Below are 11,759 nucleotides of genomic sequence, written 5' to 3' on the forward strand. Positions count from 1 at the left end.
ATAAATACACACACGTGCATGTACATATTTAAGAAAAATTTTATATTTATATATAATATAAATTATATACATGTAAATATTTAAAAAATACACACTGTATGTGTGTGTATTTATATATACATAATAAATATACACAGTACACACACATATATTACATAAACAAAAACTTTTATTTTGGATGCGATTAATTGTTTGACAGCACTAATATATATACTTTTTTCTTTCTTTTTTTGCGGCATGTCCTATCTCAAAAGATAAGGGAAGATTTGAGTCCTAGTGAATTGATCACATGACTACAATGCACCAGAGTGCAACCCTGCTTGAGTTTGGAGTAAAATATCTTTTCTCAAATAAAAATTGTACAATTTACCAATTTTGAGACTTATTTAATAGTTGACTTGGACACATGGTTCTGACCCTTTGCCGATCTGTGCATTAGATGTCATTATAAGCATACCTTCATTCTGGTGTGAGACACTTTTACAGTGGCCACTATGGAGAATTCTGCAGGGAAGAGAGGGCAGTTAATGAAGAGCTGAGACGATGGAAAGGTGAGTGCCTGCGTAGGACTGAAGAACTGGACCCCACGAGCGCCTCCCTCCTGCACCATTCGGACCCCAGACAGAGCCTCTCCGTTATGGGGCAGCACCCGAGACAACAGGTCCACTGGACGGAGATCTGGAGAGAGAGAGGAGTTGAGGAAACATGAAATTGAGGACCCCATGCGGGAAACAAGGTTTAGCATTAGCACATGGTCCAGTTAGCCCCTCCAAACAATCATCAAACAATCAGCTTTGTCAGGACAATATTTTCCTTGTGGTTGTAATTATGATTTTATTTCTCAGGTGATTGACTCTAAAACTTCTGTGCCTAGAATTGAGTGGCCATTAGCTAAGATGGGAGCAAGAACTTTCCATACTTCCGAGTTTGTCTGCGCCAACTGAATAACACGCCATTCAAAATGGGAACACTAATGGATGGATTTCTCCAGGTATTGCAGACTACCTTAATTCCATTAAGTTTGACAACCAGTAAGTGTCCCAAATTATTTTGTTCATTTTGACCATAGAAAATAAATCTCTTTTTGAAATGGCATGAATGTGCCATCATTCTTTAAAATAAATAGCATTAGATTTTATACATTATGTAAATACTGTTTACATTTATGTGTTTGGCAGGCGGTTTTTGCATTTATTTAGTGACTTACATTGCATTTAAGGTACACATTTGATCACTTCTTGCTTTCCCATGACCTTGGCACTGCTATCAGTTTAAGCTACAGGAAGGCTATGAAATCCATTCATGTGGCTTATGAATCTGAATACTTTTGGTGGCCATTGTATTTTTGCATCTGCAGATGGGAATAGCTCTTGATATAGTTTATCTTCCGAAGTATGCAAATTGCCTTCCATGCAAAATATACAGAGAAAAGAGGGGGAGATGGAATATTACTATATACTGCGCTACGGGTGTCCCGAGTTCGAATCCCAACTCAAGGACCTTTCCGACCCCCGCCCCTCACTTCGCTTCCTGTCAGCTTTGATCTGTCCTATCATACTAAAGGTAAAAATAAGGTCTAAAATATGCAAAGTGACGTAAGTATACATTTAATGACAGCATAAGTTTCAACTGATGCTCTCGTATATGTTTTACTTTCTTAATTTCCAAACTAGAAATAAATGTGTTGGATGCTTCAAATGAGAACACACACACTGATGACAAAGAGATGTCATCTAGATGTTCAGTGACAGTACTGCAATTCCCTAAACATTCTCAACATTCTTTGGTTCATCCACGTTATTGTGGTATTTACAGCTTCTATTGTAATAACAGTCCTTCAGCTGAGCTCATTGCCCTAATTATGGACCATTATATGGTTTGCTCTTGACATACAAAAGCAATATTTGAAGGAATTTACTTTGGTAATCTTCTGGTAAACTCTTTTTCATATTAGCATTTTTCATTTTCTCATTTCTTTTGCATTGGTATCTAATGTAATTGCCTTCGTGGTATGAAAATGGGAGAATTTAAGCCCCAGGGATGTCGCCGGGTTTGGGAAGTGTTTTACATTTTTCCATTGTAGAGACCAAGCCGTGAATCAGCATGACAACATGGATACACCACCAGTCTTGTGAAGCTGCCCATCTCTCATAGTGAAAGCATTTGTGTGGCATGAATTTTACAAATTAGTAAGCATTAATTTCTTCTATTAAAGGGATAGTTCACCCGAAAAATTAATTTCTGTCATCATTCACTTACCCTCAAGTTGTTCCAAACACAAAAGATACTTTGAAGAATGTTGGTAAGTCAACAGTTTCTGTTCCCTATTGACTTCCAGTATTTTTTTTCCATACTATGGAAGCCAATGGGGACCTGCAACTGTTTGGTTACTGTCATTCTTCAAAATATCTTCTTTTATGTTCAGCTAAAGAAAGAAATTCATACAGGTTTGGATCAAACTTGAGGGTGAGTAAATGATGACAGTACTTTTATTTTTGGGTGAACTATCCCTTTAAGTGACATTGTGGTGGTCCACATGACACATGATCAATTAGAATGTGTTATAATGACGAATTCGATTTCTATTGTCTGAAAATGAAATTGTGACTGTCCTGCCATGTAAGTTCCACCATAACAAAAGTTTAAAAACTGGCTACTAAGGGCACAAACATGTCAGTGAAATAAATTATTAATAATTATGTGAAGAGTGTACAAATATCATCTAATTAGGTGTGATTAGTATAAATACAATTCTAGCTCTTAAAGTTTCTCATAGATAGTTTTCAAACAAAAGAGTTTGACATTTTAATTTACAAATATTTAAAATACAACTTCCATTGTAATTTTCACCACAGTTGTGAATGACATGAAGGTAATTAGTATCCATAGTTGAATAACTACTTTTCTATACACACAATCCACACTCAGATTGAGGATTTACAGTTTCATTCAAGATCTTTACAATCTGGACCTGACTTAATCTGAAGGATTTTATTACTTAGGAAGTCACTTTTTCTTAGTGTCTGCTGATAGAGTTTCTGTATCTATCTGTATTTATGTTCTACTGTTAGTGTTATCTGTATGCACCAAGGGTCTGAGAGTAACGCAATTTCAATTCTCTGTGTGTATGTGCTGTACATGTGGAAGAATTGACAATAAAGCAGACTTGACTTGACTTGATAGAGAGATAAACAGATTGTAGTACCAGTGCTTTAAAGATTAACAGTTTGTTGTCATACAACAAACAGAAGCTATTGCATTGAGAATACTGGTAATTAGAGAGCAAATAAGCAGGGTTATGTGTGGTATCTCACCTGTACAGGGTTTCCATGGTACTACGGTCACACTCTCCGTCAGTGGCAGAAGCAGCAGAAACAACTGCAGTGCAAGTAGCCATGATGATGGCACCAAGTTATGCTGTCCTTCCATTAGTTGTTGATTTGCCGATAAAAATGTCCTTACAAACTCTTGATTGGCCACAAAAATGTCCAAAACATGAAATTCATAAAGTTGTCTGCTGGTCAAGATGCCTTTATGTTCTGTATTCTTTGTTCCTTGGACTGTCCAGAATAGGGTCTGTCCATCATTGTTTAATTTTAATAAAAGAATCAGTTCAACGCCAATGAGCCATTAGCTTCTTGAAGTGATTTCTTTAAAAAAAATCACAAATACATGGAAATAGCAAGCACTGGGTACTGTTTCAATACACAATACAAACTAAACTGTTCTTCTGTATTTCTTCTCAGAAATGTCCTTCCTCATCCACTTAAATGTTAATCATTAACAAGCAGGTCAAACGAGTCTGAAAGCTGTAATCAAAGTCCTGAACATCCACAAGCCTGTGCTTTTCCTGTCTTCTTCCCTTTTGCTCAGGTGCGCAGAGGCGTCCACAAAGCAGCAGTTAATTCACCTGTCACCTGCAGGGTCAGAGGAGCATGTTAACAGATCACAACTACAACTGAGAGCTCAAGGGGCAAAAGCGGTGTATTTAGAGAGACATTCAAATGAAACCATGTCAACACGAGAGGAGGGGCTCAGAAGGAGGTACAGAGGGCTGAGAGAAAGGCAGACAGAGAGAGAGAGAGAGATTTCCTGCGGTCCTAATCTCAGTATTTCATTGCTTCATAACCCTCCTCCCTCCCTCCCTCTCTCTCTCTTTCTGTTTTATTTTCTGCCTCTGGGTGGAGTCCCTCTCTGTGCCCTGATCTGGTTCTCAGTCTCACTTTGTTTTTTGTTTTTCTCGTTGACCTTTGCTGATCTGCACTCAAAACTCTCCTTACCAACATGTAAGTGTACATCTTAAAAAAATTTGTTGTTACACAGCAAACAACTACTTTCTTTATTGTTCCAAATTTTTTTTTGCAAGATAAATTACTTGAGATGCATCATTGTATATTAACATATTTAACATATTTATAACACATTTTGAATTAATTGGCCATAATTTGTAAGTGCAAACCTAATTACTTTCAAGTCAAGTCACCTTTATGTAGCGCTTTATACAATACAGATTGTTTCAAAGCAGCTTCACAGTAATAAACAGGAAAATGACAGAATCAATTATGCAAACTTCATCAAATGAGACAAATTCAAACTGTGCTGCAAAGCAGATCTTAAAAGTCAATAGCTCAAGTCAGTTCAGTTCAATATGCAAAGTTTATCAGTTATGAAACAAGTTCATTTCAACGTTCACATTAGTTACATTTGTGACCCTGGACCACAAAGCCGTATTCTTAAGTCGCTTGAGTATATTTTTAGCAATAGCCAAAAAAAACATTGTATGGGTCAAAATTATAGATTTTTTCTTGTATGCCAAAAATCATTAGGATATTAAAATCATGTTCCATGAAGATATTTTGTAAATTTCCTACTGTAAATATATCAAAACGTAATTTTTGATTAGTAATATGCATTGCTAAGAACTTCATTTGGACAACTTTAAAGGCGATTTTCTCAATATTTAGATTATTTTGCACCCTCAGATTCCAGATTTTCAAATAGTTGTATCTCTGCCAAATATTGTCCTATCCTAACAATACCATACATCAATGGAAAGCTTAATTATTCAGCTTTCAGGTGATTTATAAATCTCAATTTCAAAAAATTGACCCTTATGACTGGTTTTGTGGTCCAGAAATATGTTATTTCTTAATATTCCTATATATATATATTGGTGTGAATTCATAATATTATCTTTTCATACAATTTGCTTAAGCTCAATTACAGTTGGTTTAGGGGCTTTAGAAGTGGACTTTCATGCTTTCTTTTTTTTCTAAACATCATACATTTTGTACAATTTAAATATTACAAATTCAATTTGAAGTGCAAGCAGGGATAGCTAAAGATGACTTTTTGCAAATTAAATTTAGAGTTTAAGATTTTAATTAAATATTTGTGATTAAGTATGAAAAATTGAAAATGAAGTTTACGATAGATTACAATTAAATGTCTTTCTTTTTTTAAAATAAGAATTGTGAATTAAGATGAATGATTTCAAGGTTCAAACTGATCTCCAAACCATGTGGCAACAGGAACAGGAAGTCAAAATATAAAATAGTTTGGTTTTATTATCCACTGTGAAGAAATGGCAAGTCCAGATCACTTAAAAATAATCATTTAACCACACCTCTTCTCAACAAGCTGCTTGATTTGAGGTATCATTCATGTCTGTTACACCCCAGCAGCTGTTTTCGGTCTCTCGGTCTCTCCCTCTTCTGGTACTTTTTGAGACGCACAACCCACTAATGGCTAAATTATGTGGGTTTGACTAATTAGTGAGGCAGGTATTGCAGCTAGGGTTCTTCAACACAGTCTACTTATAGTTAAAAAATTGAGCAATATTAATAGTGATGCTTGGCTTAGCAATCTTTCAAATACAGCAGACCACTCAAGACAAAACATACATGATCACTCACTACAATAGCGGGTTTGCTAATAGTTTGTGAGCTAATCTAAACAACATCTGAGGCTAAAGACCAGCATGCAGTTCACCTGACCCCACTTCACCTTTGTCACTTAAAGTCTTTTTCACATCAAAGCTGGCAGAAAAGAAGGAACATTAGGGATGTTATAAGGGGAGGAACACAGCAATTGAAATTCCTTTGTGAGCAGCACAACGGCCTTTGACAAACAGTTCACTTGTAATATGTAAAGCACTGTGCTGCCCGTTCATGAACTCCGGACAGAATCCTGCCTTCCTAACATGCATATTTATAGAAGATAGGCTAATGAAATTTGAATCCCAATTGAGGAAAGTCCATAACAGACTTCCGAGACAGCCCTTTATAACAAAACCGTGTTTCAGTGCCTATGTTTTCATATACTTCAGCTTGTGTTACTTCATAGTTTTGAAGACTTTACTATTTAGGAAGAGGAAGAAAAGAAGCAGGGCAATAACCACCATAGACACTGAGGGGGACAAGTCTCCACCAATAATAAGATATGACCAAATTGTCCACCCCAGTTTGATATTTGACAATATTTGATGTTTGATATTTAACATTTTTCAAAGTTACATCTTAATTTTTATTTTATGTTTTTACATTTTTTGATGGCCAAATTGTCACCACCAATTGATATCTGACAATATTTGACAAAGATTTAAGTTAGTTTTACATTTTTGATGGCCAGATTGCTACCCCCAATATCTGACAAAAAGTTTTGAAAATTATGTTTTACTTTTACATCTTTAATGGCTACATTGTTGCCCTCCAATATTTGACAAGAAGTTTTGAAAGATACATTGATGGCCATATTGTTGTCCCCAATATTTCATATTTGGCAATATTTGACAAAATGTTTTAAAGTTACATTTGTTATCTTTACACTTTTAACGGTCAAATTGTCTCCCCCAATTTAATATTCAATATTTTAACAAAAAAAAAATGTTTTTTTTTTGTCATTACACTTTTAATGATGAAATTATCATGCCCAGTTTGATATTTGACAATATTTGACCTTTTTTTTATTTAAGTTTAATTTTTAATTTTACATGCCCAAATTGTCACCCCCAATAAAAAACCACCCCAATATTGGATCAAAAGTAATATTTATATCTGTTTAACAGCAAAGTAATTCCAGTGCAGCACTTAAGTTTTTAATGGTGAAAGACTGTAAGTAGCTGGAGAACAAAATACTTGACATGTTTTGTTCAATTTAGTTTTGGATTAGAAATATAGGCTGTCATATATGTGATTCATGTCATTCATAATTGAATGTAATGAGACAAGAAGCATTTCTCCATTTAGAACATATTAGGCATACAAATAAAATCAGATGGACATATATTTTAAAATAATATTATTTGCAAACAATTAAATCTGATTACAAAAAAAAAATTCTTTTAATGTTCTTAATTCATTCTCTTTATACCCATAATCCATTTAAATCCTTTAATTTTTTAATTCCTTTAAATAAAAAAGACCAGTCTTTTAAATATAGAACACAACCTCTCAAAAAAGGTCCCTCCCAATGTCAAAGACATGGTTAAGTGGGTGAGTTCTTGTAAGTGTACATAAAACTTTACAAAAGCATCCTGGGAACCATATATGGAATCAAATGTAAATAAGACGACTCATTACAAATTAACTAGAGTTCTGTTGGTTGATGCAGATCAGCTTTGATGTCAGTCTCACGGTTGGGTGAACAACAAATGGGACTCTAGTGAACCTGTTTCAGATGAAACTGTTCAGGAGTGGTTTGCCGCATGATGCAGAGAGGAGGGAGTGATAGAGAGAGTTGTGTGTCATGTTAATTCTTTGAAAGCTGTTGTGGTCTCACGTCTGACCCTGAGGCTGAGCTGTGCTTTGAGCTCCATTTATGTTTCATTATCAGCACTGTGTGTGAAGTATCAGACATGTTTAGACAGGGAAACTCAGCAGCTAACTGCAAGATTTGTGTTTCCATTGATGAGATTCCAGAAGAGATGGACACAGTCTTGTTCTTATTTTGATTTGTTCAGTGGAGTTACAAGTCTGTTTTGATAGGATTGCGGGCAGAGGAAATAAAATGTTAATAATAAATATAACTGTGTCATTAGGATAGCAAAATATTAGCAGAATTAAGAAAATGCTTCTAATACACAATTTTGATAGAGTTGGGTCTCCACTTGATGCTTGATTTAAAATCTGGGTCTTGAAGTTGAGAACCACTGCTGGTATATTTTGGGATACACTTTATATATTTATATAAAATATATACATTATAAACATGAAAAAAGCCTATATATATAGTAGAACCATCTCAAGGATGATCAGAAGAAATGGACAGCACCTGAGTTAAATATATGAGTGTCACAGCAAAGGGTCTGAATACTTAGGACCATGTGATATTTCAGTTTTTCTTTTTTAATAAATCTGCAAAAATGTCAACAATTCTGTGTTTTTCTGTCAATATGGGGTGCTGTGTGTACATTAATGAGGAAAAAAATTAACTTAAATGATTTTAGCAAATGGCTGCAATATAACAAAGAGTGAAAAATTTAAAGGGGTCTGAATACTTTCCGTACCCACTGTATATATATATATACTTCTATTTATAAATTTTTAATACATTTTATTTATTTTTGTTCATTTTCAGCATATCATTATTTTGGTCTTAGTATTTTAGGGTTGCCAAAAGTGTTAACTGATATCATAAAAAAAGGATTTAAATGTAACAGCATGGTCGTATTATTGCTATTTATTGCCATTTTCATGTTTAATCCAAGTTGTTTGTAAAAGTTTTATAGCATGCATTTATCACCAAACTAAAAAAATAATTTAATTTTAGTTTAGTTAGTTTTGAAACCATATTTTGTTTCAGTTGTGTCCAGTTATATTTTTAGTTAATTTAACAATTACATTAAATGTATTAATTACATTTTCATTTGTAGTTTTCATTTCATTTTGTGTTGTGTGAATGTCCACGCAGTTAGTGTGGGAATTCATCAGTGTAGACATGAGAGAGATCTGAAGAAAGCGAATGTGAGAGTAGGTGCGTATGTGGGAGCTGATCAGAGGCATAGCTGCTTTGTCAGCAATGACAGCAAAGTCATCATATTTGACATTCAATTACAGTAATGTGTGGGAGGTGATCGCCGTTCAGAAGAACAGCTCTCATAGCGCTGTCAATAAAGGCAACCTGCGGTCTCTATATGCAGATGGTGAAGCAGATACAGGGAAGCAGCTGTCCTATAATGAGCCCCATCAGCTGATACGCCATTAAGAATAACAAGAGTTAATCCAGCCTCTGCTGCGGTCAGATTCTGCAAATCCTGATTGAGCGTCGCCAAATCAAACACGTTTGATATCCACCTCGAGTTCACTGGAAAATTGTTCTGTGATCACGTGCACTGACATTCGTTTGGGTTCAATACGTTTTTTTTTCTTTTGTCCTTTTCTTTCTATTTTTTAATTAATAGTTTTATTCAGCAAGGTCACATCAGATTGATCAAAAGTTTTTTCTATTAATCAAAGAATCCTGAAAAAAAAAAATCATGCTTTCCACAAAAATATTAAGGAGCACAGTTGTTTTTAACATTGATAACAGTAAGAACTGTTTCCAGAGCACCAAATCAGCATATTTCAATGATTTCTGAAAGATCATGTGACACTGAAGACTGGAGTAATGATGCTGATGTTTCCAGAGCACCAAATCAGCATATTTCAATGATTTCTGAATGATCATGTGACACTGAAGACTGGAGTAATGATGCTGAAAATTCAGCTTTGCATCACAGGAATAAATTACATTTTAAAATATACTAAAATAGAAAAGTTATTTTAAATTGTAAAAATATTTCACAATGCTGTTGTTTTTACTGTATTTTGAATTTAAAAAACATAGCCTTGGTTAGCATTCTTCCAAAAACATTAAAAAAAATCTTACAAGCCTTTGAACAGTAGTGTTTTAAATAGTTTTGTGCTTTAAAAAAAAAAGTTCTACATGGCAAGTCAAATGAGTTTTGTCAAAGCAAACTAAGCTGAAATGAAATACATCATTTCCCCAAATTGGTAGTAAATTGGCAGTTTACCCTACTACTAAATTATCTTGTAGGAATTAATCAACCTTGCAATTTTTTTCCCCCACATATTTGACATTTGCCTTCTAATGCACAATTTTTTTCCCCATGTGCGCTAAAGCAACATCAAAAGTGTACAGGAAGCAATTACAGATTTGTGCACATTAATATAAAAATAACTGAAGGGGTTCATAAATCACAAACATTTATTGATTTTATTGGCTTTACAATCCTTGAGAACAGATGAAAAGCAAAAAGTCAAATACAGAATTGAACGATTTTTTTAATGAAAGTAATGACGGTGTAAATCCAACAATTATTTTGGTCTGTCTTTCTGCCGAAGGCTGGATGATTCCAGCTTGTTACTACTGAATCTAAAAACCTCCATAAAAGTAAAAAGCCACAGTGAAAACCACTGACCTATCTGTGCATTACCAAATTTCAAAACATTTTCATATTAAATGTAATCAAATGTATTTAATTAGAACATTTATTAAATTTGCATCCATAGACATGATCTTTTTCCTTATTTCTAAAAGATCATTAATAGAATCTGTAAGTGGATGTGATAGTCTCAGTCACTGCCTCATGATGCATTTTATTAGAATGAGGCATTAAAGTATGCATCAGCATACTGTCAGCAAACCGAAGCTGCATTCCATTGCTTAACTATGGACAGGTAACAGGCATGACAGACAAACCGGCAGCCCAAAATGGCTGTGAATAACTGGTTTGTGTACTTATTCAGTGAATGATGCTTGGCTCTCTTTTAGAACACTGTCCGGTGAATGTATGTCGCTTTGCCTTCTTCATCAAAAGCCATTTGTCCAACGCATCCACCCAATCACAGGAGAGGGGAGGACTGGGAAGAGAGAATGAAAGCCTGGATGGGAATAAAGTGCTCACACTGGTGGAGGTAGGGGGTAGTACACTACAACACTCAGCACAGACACTCTTCTCTTCTGTGGGGAGTTTGATTCTTGTAAATGTCAATCCTCACTGTCCTGGAGTGTGAGAGTGTGTCAGAGGCCCAGAGATTTGCGCACGATCTGCTTAGCTAGTCGGTTGAACTGCTCTCTGTCCTCACGCCACATCTTTGAGGCGTCCACGTTTGCTCCGCTCTCATCGTTGGGCTCTGTTGGAGTAGATGATATTTACAATTATTTAAGGACTGGCACTGATAGGATGTAAATTATAAAAGGTATTAAAGGTGACATATTATGCCCCTTTTTACAAAATGTAATATAAGTCTCTGGTGTCCCCAGAATGTGTCTGTGAAGTTTCAGCTCAAAATACTCCACAGATCATTTATTATAGAATTTTGAAAATGCCTATTTTGAGTGGAAGCAGAAACAAGCTGTTTTTCGGGCCTGTGTCTTTAAATGCAAATGAGCTGCTGTCCCCCGCCCCCTTTTCCAGAATAGAGCTGCGCCATTACAGCTCGTATCTAAAAAAAAAAATCTGTTTTGGTTCTGATTATGTTTATCGCGCTGAAATCATGCGTTTTAAACCATATGAGTTTAAACTTCAGATATACGGTTTTCTGAGATCACACATCCGAAGCACACGGACAGAAAGTGGCTGTCACAGCATGTGAGTACTAAACTAAGTTCTCATTCACACACAAGTTTACGTTAAAAACACACGAGTTACAAAAACAGTCGGTTATGTATGTGAAGGTAAACAGCTGGGAAATAAATAGCATGTTTATTTTAGATCTGTGTGGCAGCAGCAATATACAGTAAATAAATCAATAAAT

The 11,759-nt window shown here is 35.0% G+C and overlaps 2 protein-coding genes across 2 annotated transcripts in view; both read right to left on the reverse strand.

The window, feature by feature from the left end:
* Positions 1-390: 390 nt before the first annotated feature.
* On the reverse strand, positions 391-3,938 carry LOC107678185 (thrombospondin-type laminin G domain and EAR repeat-containing protein-like). The gene is made up of 2 exons (XM_016473366.1): positions 3,315-3,938; positions 391-678 (listed from the first exon to the last, which is right to left on the reverse strand). Exons 1-2 carry the CDS (start codon positions 3,427-3,429, stop codon positions 446-448), a joined length of 348 nt encoding a protein of 115 aa, XP_016328852.1. The 5' UTR covers positions 3,430-3,938; the 3' UTR covers positions 391-445.
* Positions 3,939-10,196: 6,258 nt separating this feature from the next.
* The window catches only part of ube2g2 (ubiquitin-conjugating enzyme E2G 2 (UBC7 homolog, yeast)), a 9,838-nt gene continuing 8,275 nt past the window's right edge, over positions 10,197-11,759 (reverse strand). Inside the window, exon 6 of the mRNA XM_016473426.1 lies at positions 10,197-11,135. Within this exon, the coding sequence (XP_016328912.1) occupies positions 11,023-11,135 (113 nt within the window). The 3' untranslated portion in view covers positions 10,197-11,022. The remainder of the gene's footprint in view (positions 11,136-11,759) is intronic.

This window comes from Sinocyclocheilus anshuiensis, unplaced genomic scaffold (assembly GCF_001515605.1).
Source record: "Sinocyclocheilus anshuiensis isolate Anshui unplaced genomic scaffold, SAMN03320099.WGS_v1.1 scaffold648, whole genome shotgun sequence".
Lineage (NCBI taxonomy): Eukaryota > Metazoa > Chordata > Actinopteri > Cypriniformes > Cyprinidae > Sinocyclocheilus > Sinocyclocheilus anshuiensis.